The sequence below is a fragment of the Dermochelys coriacea genome, chromosome 6 (assembly GCF_009764565.3).
Source record: "Dermochelys coriacea isolate rDerCor1 chromosome 6, rDerCor1.pri.v4, whole genome shotgun sequence".
NCBI lineage: Eukaryota > Metazoa > Chordata > Testudines > Dermochelyidae > Dermochelys > Dermochelys coriacea.
Window position 1 is genome coordinate 27,423,050 of NC_050073.1, and position 18,048 is coordinate 27,441,097.

The window sequence follows — 18,048 nt, forward strand, 5'->3', positions numbered from 1 at the left end:
ACGAAATTGGCGTCCCGTCTCGCTCCTCAGCACGGACTACAAAATCATGGCAAAAGCCATCTCCCTGAGGCTAGGGTCCGTGCTGGCGGACGTGGTCCACCCAGACCAGACCTACACCGTCCCGGGCCGCAGTATCTTCGACAACCTATATCTGGTCCGGGACCTATTGGAACTTGGGTGTAGGGATGGTCTGTCGTTCGCCCTCCTGTCTTTAGATCAGGAGAAGGCGTTCGACAGGATGGATCACGAGTATCTCCTGAGCACTCTGCAGGCATTTGGCTTCGGACCCAGGTTTGTGAACTTTCTCCGGGTGCTGTACGCTTCCGCAGAGTGTCTGGTAAGACTCAACTGGACCCTGACCGAACCGGTCAACTTCGGGCGAGGAGTACGGCAGGGGTGCCCCCTCTCAGGCCAGCTCTACGCTCTGGCGATCGAGCCCTTCCTCTGTCTCCTCCGAAGGAGGTTGACAGGGTTGGTGCTGAGGGAGCCGGAGCTGCGGCTGGTCCTGTCGGCGTACGCTGATGACGTGCTCCTCATGGTCCAGGACCCGGGCGACTTGGTGCGAGTGGAGGCTTGCCAGGCCATCTATTCAGCAGCCTCCTCTGCGCGGGTCAACTGGGTCAAGAGCTCTGGCTTGGTGGTAGGGGACTGGCGGCAGGCGAGCCCCCGCCCACCCGCGCTTCAAGCCATCCGGTGGAGCACGGGTCCGCTGCTCTATCTAGGCGTTTACCTTTCTGCCACGCATCCCTCTCTGCCAGAGAACTGGCAGAATTTAGAGGGCGGGGTGATAGAGCGGCTCCGGAAATGGACAGGACTACTCCGGTGCCTCTCCCTTCGAGGGAGAGCGTTAGTGCTTAATCAACTAATCCTGTCCATGCTTTGGTACCGGCTCAACACCCTGGTCCCAGCCCCGGCTTTCCTGACCAACCTGCGGACATCGATTCTGGAGTTCTTTTGGTCAGGACTGCACTGGGTCCCTGCAAGGGTTCTCCATCTACCTGTGGAGGAGGGAGGGCAGGGCCTCAAATGTCTGCTTACTCAGGTCCATGTCTTCCGCCTCCAGACCCTGCAGAGGCTCCTTTATGGTGCAGGTAGTCCGGCGTGGAGCATACTGGCGCACGCCTTCCTGCGCCGCTTCCGAGGGCTCCGATACGACCGACAGCTCCTTTATCTCCATCCGAGAGGTCTTCCGCGAGACCTCTCCGGGCTGTCGGTCTTCTACCAGGACCTCCTCCGGACCTGGAAACTCTTTACAACGAGCAGGTCCGTGGCGGCCACCGAGGGGGCAGATCTCCTCGCGGAGCCCCTGCTACACAACCCCCAGCTCCGTTTGCAGGTGGCGGAGTCCCGCTCGGTGCGCCAGAGGTTGGTCCTGGCAGAGATCACAAGAGTCGGAGACCTCCTGGACTATGACCGGGGAGACTGGCTGGATCCCCTAACCTTCGCTCAGCGCATGGGGCTTTCCAGACCTTGTACTCCCCGACGCATACTTCAGGAGGTGAAGACCGCTTTGCCGCCCGCTGCTCGGATTTATCTCGACCGGGTCCTGCACGAGGGCACGCCCCGCCCACCCACTACCCCAGGCCCGCTGGACCTTTTAATTGGACCCCTGCCCCGTGGACCCAACCGATCCCTTCACCCCTTCACTAGAAGCCGGCTGCACAAGATGCAGTCGGTCTGTTTTCAAACCGCGCCAAGAAAACATCTCTACACGCTTGTGCTTCACACCCTTCACGCCCGCACCCTCGTGTCCCGCCCCGATACAAAATGGCGAGACCTCCTGCCACCTTTGGAGGGTGAAGAGCCCCGGTGGGCCAGCCTATATTCCATCTTAGTCCCAAAGCCCGCCGGGGATGTCAGTTGGCGGCTCCTTCACGGAGCCGTGAGCACGGGCGTGTACTTGGCGCGGTTCACCACAATCCCAGACACCTGCCCCTTTTGCGGCGTGAGGGATACCCTGGCACATGTCTACTTGGAGTGTGCCAGGCTGCAGCCCCTATTCCGGCTCCTCACCAATATCTTATTACGTTTTTGGTTGCACTTCTCCCCTCACCTTCTCATTTATGCACTCCCTATCCGTGGCCCCACAAAGTCCCGGGATCTCCTGGTCAACCTCCTCCTGGCCCTAGCTAAAATGGCCATCTACAAAACCAGAGTGAGGAGGTTGGCCGATGGAGTCTCCTGTGACTGTAGGGCCTATTTCCGATCCTCGGTCCGTTCACGTATCCGGGCAGAGTTCCTCTGGGCGGCGTCCTCTGACTCCCTTGACGCCTTTGAGGAGCAGTGGGCTCTGTCCGGGGTTCTCTGCTCGGTGTCCCCGTCCGGTTCCCTTCTTTTGACCCTTTGACCGCACTCCTGTCCCTGTTATTTTATTAGTTGTCCCCCGGAATTTTTTGGGTATCTAGGTCCTGTGGATCCCCCTTTTAGGCTGGGGGGGACCCTTTAGCAGTGGACGGGCTTCGCCCGCCCACTTCCCGGATCCCAATAAGACTACTCTTCCATAGCCATCTGGCTTTGCCCCGTCACACTGAGTAAAGTAAAAGAACATCTGAAAAAAGCTCCGAACACACAAAAGCAGTTATCCAATCACACAAAAAGATTTTTTACAGTTCAAGTAAGAAGTCTATGTCAAGAGGGAAGTAAGTACCAGATTACTGCCTGCTCTTTTGGACATGTCAGACAAAGACATTATTCCTGTACAGTATAGAGACCACTGAAAAAAGAGATGCTTGAAGACCTACAAGTGCAGACTCTGGAAGGTTGCAGCTTGCGTAAAATCAATCCAATATCACGTAGGATCAAGAACTACCTAATGAACACCAAGGGCCACTGAAAGAGCAGTCTCTAGCTAAATGAACCATTTGAAAAAAAGAGACACTCCCATGACCAAAACATCCAATGGTGGAATTATTCATCTGTGAGAAAAAGCTATGAGGCTATGTGTTTTTAAAGAACAGTAGCTTTAAAAATATGTTATGGAGGGTCAGGTACTGGTGACTTCTGATGATATCAGCATTATTTGCTGAGTTATACATTAGTTTAAATTTTTAATTGGTTTACAGTTTTTATATTAAAGTCATATAATTAATTGATTTAAAAGAGGAGGATGTAATGGACTGTGCCTGTTACTCCTGGGGGAATTCTGCACCACTGCGCATGTGCAGAATTTATGTCCCAGCAGATTTCCTTGCTTTCCTGCAGAAATATGACTTTCTGACGGGGAAGCAAAGGGAAGCCACAAGAGTGGTCATGCAACCCCCCACTCCAGCAGTATGTTTTGGGTGCCCAGGGCAGCTGGCAGAGAGGTAAATCACTGTGGGGCAAGATGCAGGACTGGGGAAGACCATGCTGGTAGCTCCTACCCTGCACTGGGCTCAGCTGCTAGTCCTGGCTGAGCTGTGAAAGATGGGACTTCCTCTGCACTGCAGCCGGTTCCGGGTCAGACCCACCCCCAGATTTCTCCCCGGCTACAGGAAGCTCTGCAAATCCACACATCACCAGTTCCTGCACCCATCGCTCCTCAGCTGCAGGGGGAGGGATCCCTGTGCAGAGAGCTGCTCCCCCATCTGCCCAATCCCTGTGCATCCAGACCCCCTCATACCCAAACTCTCCTGCCATGCCTCACTCCCCCTGCACTCAGAACCCCACCGATGAACCACACTCCCCCTGCACCTGGACCACGCCGACAAGCCACCCGCACCCAAATCCTCCCTCCCATCAAGCCCCAACCAGCTGCACCTGGGTCCCCACCTCACTGAGCCCCACTCACCCAGCATCTGGACTCCCCACTGAGTCTCCCACATCCAGACCCCCTCTGCTGAGCTTTATCCCTCTGACACTCAGATCCTCCCCCACTGAGCCCCAACCACCTTCACCTGGATCCCCTGCAGAGTCCCATTACCATTGCACCCAGAACCCCACAACAAGCCCCTGTGCATCCAGATCCCCCCGCACCCGGATCCCCCACTGAGCTGCCCGAACCCAGATTGCCCCATACAGAACTCTCTCAACCCACAACTGGATCCCACCACGCTAAGCTCCTCCACACTTGGATCCTGCCTTGCTGAGCCTGCCTGCCCACACCTGGTGTATTTGGCATGGAGGGGCAGGGCCCTGGGGTGTTTCTGGGGCATGCCTAGTCCTTGGAATGTGTCAGGGTTGGGTGCAGCCTCACCGCTGAGTCCGTGTCCCCAGGGGATGGAGGAAGGAGCGGCACAGTGATTTCCCACCTCTGTGCAGCCAGGGGTCTGTGCTTCCCAATGCCATGCTGGAGCCTTCACATTTATTTGACAAATACAATCTGCAGAATTTTAAAACATTGTGTGCAGAATTTTTAATTTTTTTGGCACAGAATGCCCTCAGGAGTAGCCTTTAGAGATCTGGAAATTGCCAACACTTGGTTGGATGTGGGTGTAACTGAACATGGTGGAGGGACTGCATGCAGCAAAAGATACCCTGTTGGAACCATCTGGGTTGTTTCTCTGTGTTAGATGCCAGACATCAAATCATGAACATTACACTACAGAAATCAAACTTTAGGTGATCTGGGAAATGCCTGTGAACTCTGGGAAGTATTCAGAGTGGATGGAGACCAGCGCCTATCCTGTCTGACCAATCTAGTCCTTCCTCATAATTGCCAGTAGCAGTGGTGTAGAAATTGACCTTAGTAAGCAAAAAACACTATAGGTGCTTCAAGTGTTAAAAAAGGTTAAAAAAACTTATTAGGAGAGTTCCCAGAAGTCTCATATTCAGAGAAGAAACTGAAGAATGAGAATCCTGTGATGAAGACAAACAAAGATAAAGAAAACAGGTAAATCTTGATTTTACAAAAGTGTCAGAGAAAACACCACATTTTTTTGAAATCTGGAAAAAAAAAAAGTAGCCTGCTATTAGACTTGGGTATACAAAATCTTTGCAGAAGAAAGGCAGCTTCATAAGTAACAGTGTTAATAAAATCTGGATTTACCTGTATAACAACATCACTATTGAATTTTCAGCCACTTTTATATGTATGATAATTGTGATCTTGTTTTTTAAGTGTGGCTTTGTAGTTCTCTGTATTTTGCACCACTTTCTTCTGATTTTTTTCTTACAGCTTGTCCTCAAACGTTATTTTACATTCTATTTAAATAAAAGTTTCTACCTTCATCTGCATTTCCTCTTTTTTCCTGTTTCCTTTTTGTTTTTGTCTCGATTGTCTAATAAAAAATGTGTGTATTGTTTTTCCTCCATTACCCTATTTTGTTCTTTCTTTCTTTCTTTCTTTCTTTCAGTTTTTGTTTGTTTCATATTCTTACCAGCCTCATGCACAATAATTGAGATGGAAAAAATTTCACAGGCTCTGTGTTTTATGAATCCAAGTTCTGGGAAGGATAAATTATTTCCACGACAATTCCAAAATAATTGCGGGTGCTCCTGCATCTCAATGGTGCCTACTTATGCTGGCTACTCAATTGCATGATTAACTGTATCCACATTCTATTCTGCAAGCCTTCATTTCTCAACTGTGGTGTTACAAAGAAGAAAATGTAAATAAAACGTTATTTAAAAACCCACCAGTCTTCAGCAGCTGTCAAATTGCTTTTATGCCTACCTGTTTCTCAGCAAGGCTATGCATGTTTACACAGTGAATAAAAAATCACCTTAAATGAATCAGTCTCTGGGTGAATCCCAACACCTACTTCTACTACACATAACTGCAGAAAGAAAGGGTTGCTTTAGATCAGAGATGTCAAACTCCAATCACCACGAGGGCCACATGAGGACTAGTATATTGGCCCGAGGGCCACATCACTGACACCTTTTTCATACAAAGATACAAAAGCCCCGGCCCCTGCCCCCACTCCACCCCTTCCATGAGGCACTGCCCCTGCCCTGCTTCTTCCACCCTGTTCCCCACCCCCATTCCAACCCCTTCCCCAAAGTCCCCACCCCAACTCAGCCTCCTCCCTGCCCCTATTACAACCCCTTCCCCAAATCCCCACCCTGGCCCCACCTCTTTTCCGCCTCCTCCCCTGAGTGCACCGTGTCCCTGCTCCTCCCCCCCCCGGAGCTGTTTGGCGGCGGGAAGTGCTGGGAGGTAGGCGGAGGAGAGGGCACGCAGTGCGCTCCGGGGGGTCGGAGGCGGGGGGTGAGGGGAGCTATGGCGGGCTGCTAGAAATAACTCCACAGGCGGGCCGCAAGTTTGAGACCCCTGCTTTAGATTCTCCTGACATGCACCATTCTTCCTACTATTTTTGCTAAGTGACTGTGAGAAGGCTCTAGTTATGGTAGATGAGGATTCAGAACCTGATATAACACGTGGGAAGTGGGGAACTGGTGTGGGGCAGGGAAGAGTTAAAGGAATAATTGTGGAAGATGATCTTAACTTTTTTCTTAAGCACCATTAAGCTATGCATACATAAATATCATATTACCGCACTGCACTGATTCCTATGTATCACTTGATTAATTCAATTGTACCACTAAACAGTGTACAAGTTTCTCATGACTATGATGATGCTTTGTGTTTTAGGCAGACACTTAAAATAACACCTATATTTTGTTCATTAAAACAAGCACAATCATCCACTGAAAATGTATCTTTCCCTTAAACAGAAAGTGACAGTTTGTGCAATATATTGCAAATATCTAACACAGCATCAAATATTATTATTACACAAGAATACATTCACTTGTTCTGAGGTCCAGAAGGGGTGAAATGCAGACCAGTTTGAAGTCTCTAGGCCAGCGATTCTCAAACTGTAGGTCGGGAACCCAAAGTGGGTCATTACCCCATTTTAATGGAATCACCAGGGCCGGCGTTAGACTTGCTAGGGCCTATGGCTGAAGCCAAAGTCCAAGCCACACCACCCAGGGCTGAAGCCAAAGCCCAAGGGCTTCAGCTCTGGGCAACAGGGCTCAGGCTGCAGCTTCAGCCCTTGGCTGTGGGGTTCAGGTCAGAGCTCCCCCACCCCAATCAGGGCTAAAACCCTCAAGTTTTGGCTTTGCTCCCCTCCCAATGCAGCAGGGCTTGGGCTTTGACTTTGGCCCCCCCAGCCAGGGCAGCAGGGCTTGGGCTTTGGTCCCCCTTCCTGGGGCGGTGTAGTAATTTTTGTTGTCAGAAGGGAGTCGGGGTGCAATAAAGTTTGAGAAACACAGGTCTAGGCAAAGATAAAGGGGAGAAAAAACATAGGTGACATCATGATAGAGGCCTACTATAGCCAAACAATTCAGGAAGAGGAAATGGATGAGTCATTTCTAGAATGAATAACAAATATCCAAAACACAAGACCTAGTAGTAATGGAGAACTTTAAATACCTAGACATCTATCTGTAAAAGTAATACAGCAAAATTCAAAATTTCCAGTGAGTTCTTGAATTGTACCAGGGACAACTTTTTGTTTCGGAAAGTAGAGGAAATAACCACTTGGAACAACCATTTTAGACTTGATTCTGACCAACAGGGAGAAATTGGTTGTGAATCTGAAAGTGGAAGGTAATTTGGGTGAAAGTAATCATGAAATGATAGATTTCATGATTCTAAAGGAAAGGAAGAAGTGAGAGAAGCAGAATAAGGTCACTGTAGGCCTCTGCAAGGTCTCAATGTGTATATGGTATAGAGAGGAGGGATTTAAGTTTATTAGGAACCAGGAACCTTTTGGGAAAGGAATGGCCTATTCAGGAGAGATGGGTTCCAGCTAAACCAAAATGGAACCAGACAACTGGCACATAAAATTCAAAAGGTTGGAGAAGATTTTTTTAAACTAAGGGCTGGGGAAAAGCCAATAGGTGCAGAAGAGCACACAGTTCAGGCAAAGACATTCCATATATAAGTGCTGGAACTAGGGATGCTGTGGGTGCTGCCACATCCCTGGGCTTGAAGTGGTTTCCATTATATATAGGGTTTACAGTTTGGTTCAATAGCTCTCAGCACTCCCATTATACAAATTGTTCCAACACCCCTAATTTCGCAGGGATGAATTTATCAAATGGGGAATTCTATACTCTGCTAAAGAGGATAGGAAAGAAGATGATGAAGTACACGTATAAGTTACTGAGAAACAATCAAACGAAATAGAGTCTCATTTAAATATAACACATGATGGCAAGTAACTGAATATTGACAAAATGTGCAAGTACTTATATACAAATGCTAGAAGTCTAAATACTAAGATGGGTAAACTACAATGCCAGTCATTTAATGAGGATATTGATATAAAGAAATCACATAAACTTGGTAGATGAGGAAATAATCAACAGGAAACGGTAATACCAGGGTATAAAAGTACAAAAGTATAGGGCATAAAAGTACCGGTGTGGGAGTGACATTATATGAAAGCATACAGTCAAATAAGGTAAAAATCTTATGTGAAACAAGCTATCCCGTACATTCTCTGGATAGAAATTTCATGTTTGAATAAAAAGAGTATAGCAGTAGGAATATACTACTGATCACTTAAAGATGATGACAGTGACTGTGATATGCTAAGGCAGATTAAAGATGCTACAAAACCAGAAAGTGCAATGATAATGGGTGAGTTTCAACCATTCTCAGGTTGACTGTGTAAATGTCACCTCAGGGCATAAAGCAGAGATAAAATTTCTAGACACCATAAATGACTGCTTCTTGGAGCAGCTAGTTCTGGAACTCACAAGGGTAGGGACAGTTCTTGATTTAGTCCTAAGAAGAATACAGTATCTGGTCCAAGAGGTAACTATAGATGAACCACTCAGCAATAGTGACCATAGTGTAATAAGGTAATATCCCTTCAGGAGGGATTATACCAAAAAATAAATAAATCACCACAGTAACATTTAAGTTTAAAAAGGGAAACTACATAAAAATGATGACACTTGTCAGATGGAAATTAAAAGCAGCAGTCAGAAGGGTTAAATGCCTGCAGGCAGCATGGAGACAATTTTAAAACTCCATAAGATAGTAACTTTAGCTCAGACTAAACATATACCCCAAATCAGAAAAGACTAAAAAGAGGACTAAAAGAATGCCACCATGTCTAAAGAGCAAAGCAATGGAGGCTGCTAGAGGCAAAAAGAATCCTTTAAAATTTGGAAGTCAAATCCTAATGGGAAAATACAAAGATACAAAATCTATGGCAGGTTAACTGTAAAAGTATAATAAAGCAGGCCAAGAAAGACTGTGAGAAGCAACTGGCTAATGATTCAAAAACTAACAGTAAGAATTTTTTTTAAGTACATAAGAAGCAGGAAGACTGCCAAACAGGCAGTGGGTCCACTAGACAACCAAGGTGTTAAAGGAGCAATCAAGGAAGACAAGGCCATTTCAGAGAAGCTAAACAAATTCTTTGTATCAATCTTCACTGCAGAAGATGTGGGAGAAACAGTCACATCAGAACTAACTTTTTTGGGTGACCAATCTGTGTGTACTGTCCCACATTGATGTGTCAACAGAAGAGGATTTAGAACAAACTGATAAACCAAACAATAATCAGTCACCAGAAGAGTTATGAAGAAACTCAAATATGAAATTTCAGAACTAGTGCTGTCGCTGAAACAAACGTCTCTACCAGATGATTAGAAGGTAACTAATGTAACACCAATTTTTAAAAAGGGCTCCAAAGGCAATCCTAGCAGTTAAAGATAGATGAGTCTAATCTTGGTGACCTTGGAGTCACCATGAACAGTTCTCTGAAAACTTCAGCTCAATGGGCAGCCGTAGTCAAACAGACTAATAGCACGTTAGAAACTATTAGGAAAGGGATGCAATATAAGACAGGAAAATATCATAATGCCACTATATAAATCCATAGTGTGTCCATACTTTGAATGCAATGCCAAGTTCTGGTCACCCCATCTCAAAAAGGATAGATTCAGAGAAAGGCAAAAAAGATGATCAAGGGTATGGAACAGCTTCTATAGGAGGACAGACTTAAAAAGATCAGAGCTCTTCAGTTTAGAAAAGAGACAACTAAGGGACGATATGTAAGAGGTCTGTAAAATCATGAATGGTGTGGAAAAAGTAAATAAAGAAGTGGTCTTTATTTTTCCTCACAACACAAAAACCAGGGGTCACACAATGAATTAATAGGAACAAGATTTAGGACAAAGAGGAGGAACTTTTTCACACAACACAAAATTAACCTATGGAATTCAGGGACACTTGTAGCGCCGTTCTGGTGACCAGCTGTCCCTCAGTTAATATGGCTCTGAATTGTGCCCGCCTCTCCTCTGGGAGGTCGCTGACTAATTCAGTTAGCCGTAATTATCATGGTCGTACTTAGCTAGGAGAGCACTGTAATTGGCAACTCAAAATTGTAATGTCACCGAGGAGTAGACTTTCCACCTGAAGAGGTCGAGTCTCTTGTATTCCTTGTTCTGTGGAGTGGACCTGTACTGTGGGTTGTTTGCCGCCCTGGTTTGCAGCTGCAACTATTAGGGAGTTGAAGTGATCCGACGAAGTGAGCTGTAGCTCACAAAAGCTTATGCTCAAATAAATTTGTTAGTCTCTAAGGTGCCACAAGTACTCCTTTTCTTTTTGCAAATACAGACTAACACGGCTGCTACCTTGAAACCTGTTATTAGGGAGTTGGGTGCTGGATGGGAAAAAAAGGAAGTCCATATCCTTGGTGAGCACACAGTACTTCCTACCACCCAGTAGGGCACATAGCATATAGTCAGTGGGATGGAAGTTGAGTTTGCCAGATTGTCTCTACCAATTCCATGATGGCATCATTTATAGGCAATTCTATTTTAGAAGTCAACAATGTCTGTAGAATTTGAAGGAGTTTATGCTGGGTGTCCTGCACCTCCTCAAGCAGGATCTCCTGACTCTGAGCTACCCTTCTGAACAGTTTTTGGAACTGTTGAAGTCGTTGGCCATGGTGGAAGGTGGTGGCAGAATGGCTTCATCTGGCAATGAAGAAGAGTTATGCACAGATGATATTATGTCCTGATCAGTTCCCTCTTCCCTCTCATCCTCTGTTTCCTCCTGAGTGTCTGAGGTCTCTAGTATGGAGGATGGTGGTGGTAACCTAATTTTGACTCTAGATGGGTTTGAGGGTCTGGTGTAATGAGCCCTGTACACTGCCCATGGGTCCCAAAGGGGCCATTGCATGGGGAAGGGCATAGGTGGGAAGATCCATTGTTGCACATACCATGGTTGCACTTCTTGTCTGTAGGTGGTTTTTGACTTCATGGGTCCCCAGGGTGGTCTACGTTCTGCAGGGGAAAAATGTTGTGACGAAAAGGCACCTTCCTCCTGGTCATCATCATCTTCACTCGAGAGCTGTGGGGTGGCAGGCGATGCTGCTTGTTCTGTTTTTAGTATGCTCAGGAGAGCCATCGGTGCAGAAGAGCAGGGACTGCGGTACTGAAGAGATTGTGATGTCCTTTTGTTGTAGGAATTGCTGAGGTGCCATTGGTTTCAGCACCATTGGTACCAATGTCACTGTTTTAGGCGGTACCCTGGACTGTGTCAATGACTTGTAGCCGAACTTACTCGGTGCATGCAGTGCTATCTTGGCTCTGTCCTTCAGTGCTGATGGAGTCATCAGTGCCGGTGGTGGAGGTCACTGGTAAGGGTCTCTGCACCATGTCTCTCACTGGCATGGTCAGTGCTGCAGAGGAGGAGGCACTCTTAGATTTGTGCCTCGACTCCTTGTCTTTCCAACGAGGCTCGGCAGAGATCCCAGTGCGGACGGTGCCAAAGGTGCCCGGTGCCTCTAAGATGCTCACCCGAGTGGTGATCTGATTCGAGGACAGTGACCAGGCAGGAGACCATTTCTTTTTAAGTGGTTCTCTCTGCAAAAAGGGCGTGGCTCTTTTCCTCAATCTTTTAGATGACTGAGCATTGTCCTTAGTTAAAGTGGATTTTCTCAGGGAGCCCCAGGAGGAAGGGGTCTGTTGTTCTGGAATGGAGACCGGTTTGAGAGATTTCTCCATTAAAATCAATTTTAGGTGGAAGTCTTGGTCACGCCTGGCGCTCCATTTCAGGTTGCTACAGTTAGTGCACTTTTGGGGGATGTGCAACTCACTGAGGCAGCGAACACATAGGTTTCCATCTGAGATAGGCATAGCTTCATGGCATGAGCTGAATCTCTTAAAGCGGAAGAACCAAGCATTGTTGAATGGGTTAAGTGTTCCCTGCTCTGAGGGAACTAATGGGAAAAAGTTGGGTTTTTTTAAGCTAAGTAAACACTAGCTATAATAGAAAACTCTAAAATTCTAATTCTATTTTTCTAGGCTTAAGAGGAAGATGGTGGGAACCTACCACAGAACTCTGTCTCAAGCCAAGGATGGTTGAGAAGGAACTGAGGGGGTTAGGCTGCATACACGCTGAACGAGGCGCCAACAATGCTGCAAGACAGCTATTATTCACGTGCAGCCTGGATGGATATTGGTACTGAAAATCTCCAATCAACAGCATTGGGACACACCGAAACCTGAAGTGGGAGCACCCACAGGGATATCACTCGAAGAAGTGAAGGTTGCAAAGTCAAGCAACAAAGAATTAGGAAATGCCAGAATTAAGAATGTACATGCTACATTAATTTGTCCTTTTGTGTGTATGTATAATGGTCACATATTACTTTTTCCACAGGATCTCCACCTCACTTAGTGTTCAGGATGGAAAGTGATCACTGATTTCGTAACTATTCAATTTGTTTTTTATCCTTATTATTTGAAGTGTTGTTCCATGGTTTATTTACTGCACACCATGCAACTCTGCACTGAAAAAAGCTTTATGATGGGCTTTACTCTGGCGCTAATCCTCATAGTATGAGAGTACTATGGGGGGAGGGATAGCTCAGTGGTTTTAGCATTGGCCTGCTAAACCCAGGGTTGAGAGTTCAATCCTTGAGGGGGCCATTTAGGAATCTGGGGCAAAAATTGGGGATTGATCCTGCTTTGAGCAGGGGGTTGGACTAGTTGACCTCTTGAGGTCCCTTCCAACCCTGATATTCTATGATTCTTTAGTACTTCACAAACATTAATTCATATATCTTCACAAAATTCCTCTAAGTTAAGAAGGAACGGAGAGATAAAAGCTAAAATAGTCACAACTGTCCACTAAATTTGGTTACCCAACTTTGAGACATCTAAGGCCTTATTTTTCAGAATACTACACATTTTTAAGGACTTTATAAGTTCATTGAACAGCTCCCATTGACTTCAGCTACAGCTGTGAGCACTCAGCAGTTTTGCAAAAATAACTGCAGGTGTCTCAAATTGGGCACACATAAAATAAGGAATACACAATAGTTTCCACCTGTAAAAGACTTATTTTAAGTGACTTTCACAGAATCAGATGGGAACTCTGCACCAGAAGTAGGAATAAAACCTAGTTCACTATGGTGGCATTCAACTGCTTAAGCCATGAGCCATTCTTTTTCTACCTGCAATCCTCTGCTTCATTCATTCCACACCTTTCAGCTGCTTGAGCAAATGAGACTGAGGTGCAAAAGGCAAAAGCCTCTTTTACTAGACAGCTCTAGTTAACCCAGTGCATGGTTCATCCTGTGCACTGAATAAGACAGAAGTTCTGTGGAAAAATAGTATATGATCATGTAAATAAAGACTAATACAATGACTATACCAAAGGTTGTATATTGAAGTTGTACAAGCAAACTTAATTTTGGCATTTCCTAACCTTTCAGTGCTTGACTTTGCAATATAAACAGTCGTTAAACTTAATTTGGTTTATATATTTTCCTAGATTCTTTTTAAATGGATGAAACTCCATCATGTGAAGTGATATTGACCATCCTATGTCTCATCAGCACTATTGGAATTTTAGATATAAAACACATCTCTACCATTTGAGCTAATGGAATAACTGAGAGAGAATCATAGCCTATTATTGCTATGTGGACCAGTCTATAAAGGGGGATGAGACACATACAAGTAGTTTTTTTCAGCTATTTATCAGACAGCAGAGGACACAGACTCGGCAATCTTGGGTTCCAGTCCAGGTCCTAAAAGGGAGCATACTCTCTTGGTTATAGATCCTTGTCTACCATGTCTGACCCCTCTTCCCTTAGCATGTATCCCCTCAGCCTGTCTCTGCCCCACATCTGACATGTATTCTCCATCTGCCCTCCCTGTTCCTATCACCTTCCACAACTTGTCTTTGCCTCCCTCATTCCTCTGCAGTCCAGTTAAGCTGCTTCCTCCTTTGCCTCCATGCAGCCTGGGCATCAACAAAAGGAGCACTGAGAGCACCAGAGAGGCAGTCTCTATGCACTCAGTTCCTATGCCCAGAGCCAATGCAGCTCGGAGGAATAAATACTGGGAAAATTCTGCTCAGCCCCTGCAGCTGTGGGATGGAGCACAAGTAGTATAGAAAGAAAGTTCAGATAATTTGGATGCCAAACTCAAGCAGACCTTTACTTAGCACATGCTAACTATGTTTTTAGAGAGGCTTCCAACTGGCCTAACATTTGGGATGATTTTCATGGGGATGGGAAAAGGCACACCCCCTGATACCAGGTGAACTCCCCTACCAAATTTCAAGTTTCTGCTCCAACACATTGAAACACTGGAATGTATCAATGAAGTATGTATGTATATATGAGGTTTTAAACATGGGGAAAAAATTTTTTTCCTAACCTTCTTTTGAGAAATGACTGAACCATTTTAGCTGAAATCTTTAATAAGTACATAAATAAATGGTCCAAGGGAGACACCCAGCATGGAAAATTTCAGTCCTAATGATTAAAGTTTGATAAAGTTGTAAGCAACTGAACATAAGATCTTATAATAGAAAGTGCTAGGTAATCTTAACTACATGTATCGCTACCAGCTCTGCATAAAATTATAAGTACACTTTCTTAATTTTATGCATTTTTAAACTATCATCCCGGGAATGTACCTTATTGGGAAGAATTTACTTTCACAGAGAAATACCAAAATAAAGATCTCAACAAGCCCAGCAAGACACCTTGAGTATGAACCAATATCAGGATATTGTCATTGTACCGACTCTGCAATACCTGCACTCACAAACCTGCAACTGCAGTCAAGAATTAGAGAGAATTGAACCTGAAAGTGAGGAGAAGTTGGAAGATGGAGTAATCACCCTACTGAAGAAATAATACCAGCAAGTTAGACAGCTATAAAACTCCAGTGGAAAAATTGAAATCTGCCATTCTAGAGGGAATCCTTTAATCTCAAAGTGCATTTTCATTAGATTAATATTAGCTTTCCCAATGCAGATACAATAGACTGACCTGATAATGGGGTTTATACCACTGTTTCAAATCCCAATCCCAAAGAATCATCTGTAAAAGAGACAAAATAAATAGTAATGAGTTATATGCTAATAGTCAAAAAGTGTATATTAACAGAATACATCTTGATCAGTTCATGCTATTAACAATAATTCCCTCCAAATTTTGGTGGGTGGGAAAGGTTAATTTTCAACTGATCATTTCATTGTCTCAATTGCTGACATTAAAACAAAAGTCATGATAAAGTATGAAAACCACATATAGCAATAACTGTCAGTAAACGATTTAAATTTTAAGAGCAATACAATTTATTTATTGATAAAGTAACTATATGGTCTTTTTTTTAATCCTGCTGGATTGGAAACAGTAAAAAAAGTCATCCATCAGACAGGTCACAGCAGTGGGTGGTGATGTTGGTTTTCTATTTGTATTTATCTAGTTATAAAGGCAAATAAAATGGCACCTACGCTAAGCTCTAAGCACTCTTGGAAATAATTTATAAACACATAATTAAACATGGATAAAAACAGCGGTCACCATATACATTTACAGCAAAAGGAAAAAATGCAAAAAAAGTTTCACTTCCCTTAAAATAACCCCCTTAAGCAACATCCCACTCCCCCAAAATGCCCACAAAAGAACAGTCTGGCAATGAACAAATACTGGCTATTTTGGACTCAGGGTGAGGATAGGGGGGATTTGAAAGCCATGGAAAATGCCCTGTCAGCAACTCCTCTTATATATTCAAGAAGTTCCATCTTCATCTTCTGTAAATCTGAACTGCAGAACTGTAGCATAAGCAGAGAGGAGGACTCTCAAATAAGCAGGTCCAAGGCAATTACAGGGATTTATAGGTAAAAACTAACACCTTTAAATACCCCTGGCAACTAGTGAGATGCACTGGTCTAATGTATTCACAACAAGACAGTCCACTTCATAGAATCATAAAAATATAGGACTGTAAGGGACCTCAAGTCATTAAGTCCAGCCCCCATGCTGATGCAAGATCAAGTAAACGGACCATTCCTGACAGGTGTTTGGCCACATGTTCTTAAAAACCTTATTGGTCAGAATTCCACACCCTCCCTTGGAAGCCTATTCCAGAGCTTAACTACCTTTATAGTGAGAAAGTTTTTCCTAATATCTAACATAAATCTCCCTTGCCGCAGATTACACCCATTACTTCTTGTCATACCTTCAGTGGACATGAAGAGTAAATGATCAGTCTGTTTAGAACAGCCCTTAATATAGCTGAAGACTTATCAGGTTCCCCCTTAATCCTTTTTCTTAAGACGAAACATGCTCAGTTTTTTTATTCTTTCCTCATAAGTCAGATTTTCTAAACTTTTTATCATTTTATGGCTCTCTTCTGGACTCTCTAAAATCTGTCCACACCTTTCCTAAAGTGTGGCACCCAGAACTGAACACAGTACTACAGCTCAAGCCTCCACAGTACTGAGCAGAGCAGGACAATTACCTCCCATACCTTACATACTACCCTCCAGTTAATGCATCCCAAAATGATATTAGCCTTGTACGCAGCTGCATCATATTGTTGACTCGTATTTAATTTGGGATCCACTATAACTAAGGCTACGATTATGTCACAGAGGTCGCAGAAGTCACTGAATCCGTGACTTCTAGCGATCTCAGTGACATTGGGGGCCTCCACAGCTGACCAGCCGCCCTGTAGTGTGAAAAACTGCTATCTGACTGAATGTGCTACTTAGGGTATACTGAGCATGCTCAGTAACATCTGCTGAAGCCAGCAGCAAGAGACCCCTGCAGCAGCCCAGCCTCTGCGGGCAACCCCTGCAACTGACTGGCAGCAGGAACTGGCAGGGACCCCATAGCTCCCCAGCTGCCACCACTGGCAGGGTCCACCTTGCAGCTGCTCAGCAGCTGCGAGTAGCTGGTCCCCGTGCCCCCCTACCACAGGCAGAGGGATCCTGGAGCAGCTCAGCAGTTGCTGGAAGGGGCCACCCCACAGCTCCCCAGCCACCGTCAATGGTGGCAGTGGGACCTTCTCGCAACTGACTGGCCACCAGTGGGGACCCCTGAGCTGCCCAGTTACCAGCAGCAGCAGAGGGACCCCGAGCTGCTCAGCAGCTGCAAGGGATTCCTACAGCTCCCCAGCTGTTGCAGCTGGCAGGGGGCCCCTCTGCCGCTGCTCAGCCCCTACCCCTACCCCCCACAGCCTCCAGCCATGGCAGAGGGACCCCGGAGCTGCTCAGCAGCTGCTGGAGGGGGCCCCCCACAGCTCCCCAACCGGCTCCACAGTGCAATGGGTTCCCAATAGCTCCCAGCTGCTGCAGGGGGATTGGGCAGCGTGCTGGACCCTCCTCCCTCCCCATTTTGTCAGGAATGTTTTTAGTAAAAGTCAGGGACAGGTCATGGCTTCCGTGATTTTTTGTTTCTTGGCCATGATCTGTCCATGACTTTTACTAAAAATATCCATGACTAAATTGTAGCCTTAACTATAACCCACAGATCCTTTTCATCAGTACTACCACCTCACCAGTTAATCCCTATTTTGCAGCTGTGCATTTGATTTTTCCTTCTCAAGTGAAATACTTTGGCCTTGTCGTTATCAACCTCATCTTGTTGATTTCAGACCAATTCTCTAATTATCTAGGTCTCTTTGAACTCCAATCGTGTCCTCCAAAGTACAGGCTGAAAAGGTTGCAAGGAGTCATCCACAAATTTTATAAGCATACTCCACACTCCATAATCCAAGTCAGTAATGAACAGTCTGAACAGTACCAGACCCCAGGACTGGCCCCTGCAGAACCCCACTAGATAGTCCCTCTAACTAATCTCTACATGTGGTCTTTTATCTAGTTAAGCATGCACCTTACAG

At 45.5% G+C, this 18,048-nt stretch overlaps 1 protein-coding gene across 1 annotated transcript in view; it reads right to left on the minus strand.

The window, feature by feature from the left end:
• Positions 1-18,048, minus strand: part of PDE3B (phosphodiesterase 3B) — a 276,021-nt gene that overhangs the window by 112,898 nt on the left and 145,075 nt on the right. Inside the window, exon 2 of the mRNA XM_038405653.2 lies at positions 15,189-15,239. Within this exon, the coding sequence (XP_038261581.1) occupies positions 15,189-15,239 (51 nt within the window). The remainder of the gene's footprint in view (positions 1-15,188; positions 15,240-18,048) is intronic.